General features: G+C 26.8%; 1 protein-coding gene across 1 annotated transcript; it reads right to left on the reverse strand.

Moving 5' to 3' along the window:
• Positions 1-369: 369 nt before the first annotated feature.
• Positions 370-2,281, reverse strand: LOC111909046 (protein FAR-RED IMPAIRED RESPONSE 1-like). Its single transcript, XM_052768955.1, has 4 exons — positions 2,214-2,281; positions 1,908-2,103; positions 1,313-1,729; positions 370-990 (listed from the first exon to the last, which is right to left on the reverse strand). Exons 1-4 carry the CDS (start codon positions 2,279-2,281, stop codon positions 370-372), a joined length of 1,302 nt encoding a protein of 433 aa, XP_052624915.1.
• Positions 2,282-4,674: the final 2,393 nt, after the last annotated feature.

The following is a 4,674-nucleotide window of genomic DNA, read 5'->3' on the forward strand; positions in this document are numbered from 1 at the left end:
TTATTTATGTCATTTTTTTATATTAAAATATTTTCAAAATTTATTTTTATTTATTCATAAATGAATACGAATATGATATATTCATTTACGAATAAGTTCAAAGTAATATGTTAGTATAACAAAGTTCAGATATTAACATAAAAAAGTTCATATATGAATATTACTTATTTATTAGTATAACAAATTTCACATATTTATATTCATTTATAAATAATTCACAATATCAATATAACTTATTTTATAGTAATTTAAAAAACAAATATCAACATATCAATTTACCATATCAATATAAATGTGTATTATTCATACATGAATATTATTGTTTATTGTTTTTATCTGCATATATTCATAAATGAATAAAAAAAATCCCTAACTGTCTTTTGCTGATTTAGCAGCTCCAACTCTTTCTGGACAAGTACGTAAATTGTACGGAACTCGCTTTCCACATCCTGAACACATTCTATGTTCTTTTTTAGAATTTTCATATGCTACTTCACCTGCACTTGGAATTCTTTTCTTGATTCCAGAACCTTTATTGCTTTGAACTTCAGGAACATGAATATTAATCTCTTCTGGAATAGGAATAGTAACACCTAAAAGTTTGCATACGACTTCACCATCTGTCTTGCTTTTCAATCCAGGAGAAATATAATCACTCTCAAATTCCTTCAACAACATTTGTTGTTTCTCAGCAAACAAAGTCAATCTCTTTTTGTCATCTCTTACAATATCCAAACATGATTCAAAACTATAATATGAATCATTGACTAGCTTTACATTTTCACAATCACCTGAATCGGATTGAACAGAACTAAAACGATAATTTCTTGATATCACATCCTTTCTCCATCTCTTCAAAATGTACCTTTCAGGAATTTCTTTAACACCACATCTCATCATTATTGTAAAAGCATGTCTGCATAAAACACCCATACACTTAAAATGTTCACAACTGCAATTTATTTCTTTCTCTTCAGCTTTTATTTCAACCTGATACAAAAACAAAATTTACACATTTACATTCATATAAGACTACTCATATCAACACTCATATATATTCATATAATATTCATATATGAATATTGATATTCATATATGAATATTATCATATTCATATATGAATATTATTACATTTTTCATAAAAAATAAGTAAAATTACCTTAAATTCATTTTTAAAATCACTTTTACTGTTGTTGTGCTGCACAATGTAAACTTCCCAACCATCTTCAATACCAACATATGAGTATGTATAGAAAAAACATGCTTTATATATTTCTTTTTGCACCTCAAAAAATAATGTACTTGTATAAACCTTTGATGCTTGCAGTTCTATTTCTCGAGGTGTTTGCATTTTATATGATGCTTTCTTTGATGCCCTATCAAGCTCTCGTTGAGTATTCCTTTGCTTTTGAATGACAGTGTCGTAATTCATCATGAAATTCAAAAGTAAGTTCCCACTTTCTGAATATGTATTAAAGAATGAATTCATACTCTCTGACCTCGATGTAGTCTTCATCAAACCACACATTGAAATATCACTAAAATATCCAGGTATCCATGAATCACGTATTGTAAACATGTCTTTAAACCATCTTGTGTCTTCAAGATTGAATTCCTTCATAAGCAAACCCCACTTCACCTCAAAAACATCAGGTTTCATATTAATGTCCCAAACAAGCTTCAAAAACCTTTTTCTAAAGTCTGTGTTTGTAAATAAATCATCTGATATCTATATTAAAACAAAAATATTCATAAATGAATAAATAATAATAAGTAAAATAACAATCAATATTCATAAATGAATATACTAATAAGTAATATATTTCAAATATATTAAAATAATACATTTTTTTCAACTTTTTCATTATATGCCACATACATAATCGATACTTTGAATTACGAAACACATTCTCAACAGCTTGTTTTATTGCAGCATCTTGATCAGTTAAAACAAGTGTTGGTTCTTTCCCATGAGTTTTAAGAAATGATTTAAGCAACCAAGAGTAAGACTCAATGCTTTCATTGCTTAGCAACCCAGATCCAACAGTAACCGATTTTTTATGATGGTCAATAGCAATAAACGGAACAAAAACCATTCGATACCTAACACACAAAAAATGTTCATTAGAGTCAATTTTTGATGTATTAATAAGTGAATATAAAAATATTTATATATGAATAAGCTATAAACAAAAGTAGATAAAATAACTTACTTGTTTGTTCGGAAAGTCGCATCAAACGAGATAACATCACCAAATTCAGCATAATATGCCTTCTCCATTTCATCAGCCCAAAACATACAGTCCAAAACATCATTTTGACAATTAAACTCAAATTAGTAATTTGGATAGTGAGCTCGACGGTCATTCATTGTGTTTACTATCATTTGGGCATCTTTATAACCAATAACCCTGTTGATATCTCTCCTTAAATTTTTATAGTCAACTACTTTGGGCTTTACAAACTCATACCCACCTCTCAGACTTGCCCTCAACTTATGAGCTATAGTTGGACCTATTTTTGATGTGGAAGCACGCACAATAAACTCTTTTTCTGAATATGACATTTGTCTCGCCTTTTTTAAATTGCTTCTCTTCTCAAGTTGATGGTTGTGAAGTTCATCAAACTGAAAAACTTTATAATCTGGAGTTCCATACACAGATTCAAATATAATCTTTGCTTGACAACCAATAGCTCTTGAATTTGAATTTTGTTTCCTCCTAACACCACTTGTACCTAATGTGTCACAAGATTTCTTTTTCTGTTTACCACCACGATTAGATATAACATGTTTCTTCTTTATAATCTTGTTATCAAACCTTGACTGTGTGCTCAGTCTAACATCAAAACCACCAATTTCAGCATACTCAGAATACATTTTGATAGCCAACTTTAATGATTTGAAGATTAAACCCTAAAAAGGAATAAGTTGAACAGGTACATCTGGCTTATAGACATGTTCTCCAATTATATCATCAAAATATTGTGCATCATGTACTGAACTTGAAGATTCACCACCTAAAATAATAATGCATGAATAAAACAATAATATATATATATATATATATATATATATATATATATATATATGAATACATAAAACTCATATAAATAAAACAAAAAACATTCATATATGAATAAAACATTCATATATGAATACATAAAATTCATGAGGATTCAAAATATATATAATAAAACATAACTTATTCATATATGAATAAAACGAAAAAAATAATAAATTCGAAATTACAATTAATACACGTTTATTCATAATATGAATAAGACAACAATTTATTCATTTTAACATAATCATATGTAAATAAAACATAATTAATTCATATATGAATAAAACGAAAAAAATAATAAATTCGAAATTACAATTATCACACGTTTATTCATATATGAATAAGACAACAATTTATTCATATTAACATATTCATATGTAAATAAATGATAATCAATAAAATTAAAAACAACAAAATAATTCAATAATTGATACCTTCAAAAAATGAGTTCTCAACATCTTCTTCTTCACTCTCACTCATAGAAGAATACAAATCACCATCAATAACACTAGAATTCGACATAATACACCAAATGATCTATATAAATAAACAAAAACAATCTTAATATCGAATATATCTCACAAAAAAAGTCGTAAATATGAAAACCTGGTTAATTTCGAATATATCTCACCTCAACGTACAAAATATCTGAAAGAAACTTAAATCATATATGATCATATGATGTAATTAAGCAATCTCTCAGAGTATAGAACGTAAAAACTACAACGATATAACTGATGAAATAAATATCTCAAACTACTTAACAAAAATCAGGTGAAATAACTCCAATACATATTCGAAACTTGATAATCTTGATAATGAACTCTGATGAAACAACTCCAAAAGGAATATAATAAGCGTATTTCAAAATAAATTATAAAAAGCAATAATCTTGATAATGAACTCCGATCTATCCGATTCAAACGATATACATACCTGATCAAATCGGAAACTCAAAACGAAGTAGAAAACTGAAACACAAATGTGAAACTTCACGATTAATTGAATGAAAACGTATAATTGCTAACGAGTTATATAAATAACTCCGATCTATCTGATTCAAACGATATACATACCTGATCAAATCGGAAGCTGATAAAGAAGTAGAAAACTGAAACACAGATGCAAAACTTCACGATTAATGGAATGAAAACGTATAATTGCTAACGAGTTATATAAAGAAAATAATCTTGATAATAAATTCCTCATATTCAATTCAAACGATATAAAGATATCATCAAATTGGAACCTGATAACACGAACATGTAAGTTCTATGTAAAAAAGTTGCTAATTTACAAAGATACCCTTAATGAAAATGGACACGCGTATTTTTTTTAATTTGAACATGTTAGATAAATGATTGGCTGAGAATGATTCCCCCGTTCTCAACCTTTTTTATTTTCTCAATTGAACCCACCTATATATATATATATATATATATATATATATATATATATATATATATATATATATATATATATATATATATATATATATATATATATATATATATATATATATATATAGGGGTGATAAGTAACATTAAATATTACTCCATATGTTAAAAAACTGACTTTTATTAACTAGGTGAATATAGGGATGAGCGTG

Source organism: Lactuca sativa, chromosome 2, assembly GCF_002870075.4.
Source record: "Lactuca sativa cultivar Salinas chromosome 2, Lsat_Salinas_v11, whole genome shotgun sequence".
NCBI lineage: Eukaryota > Viridiplantae > Streptophyta > Magnoliopsida > Asterales > Asteraceae > Lactuca > Lactuca sativa.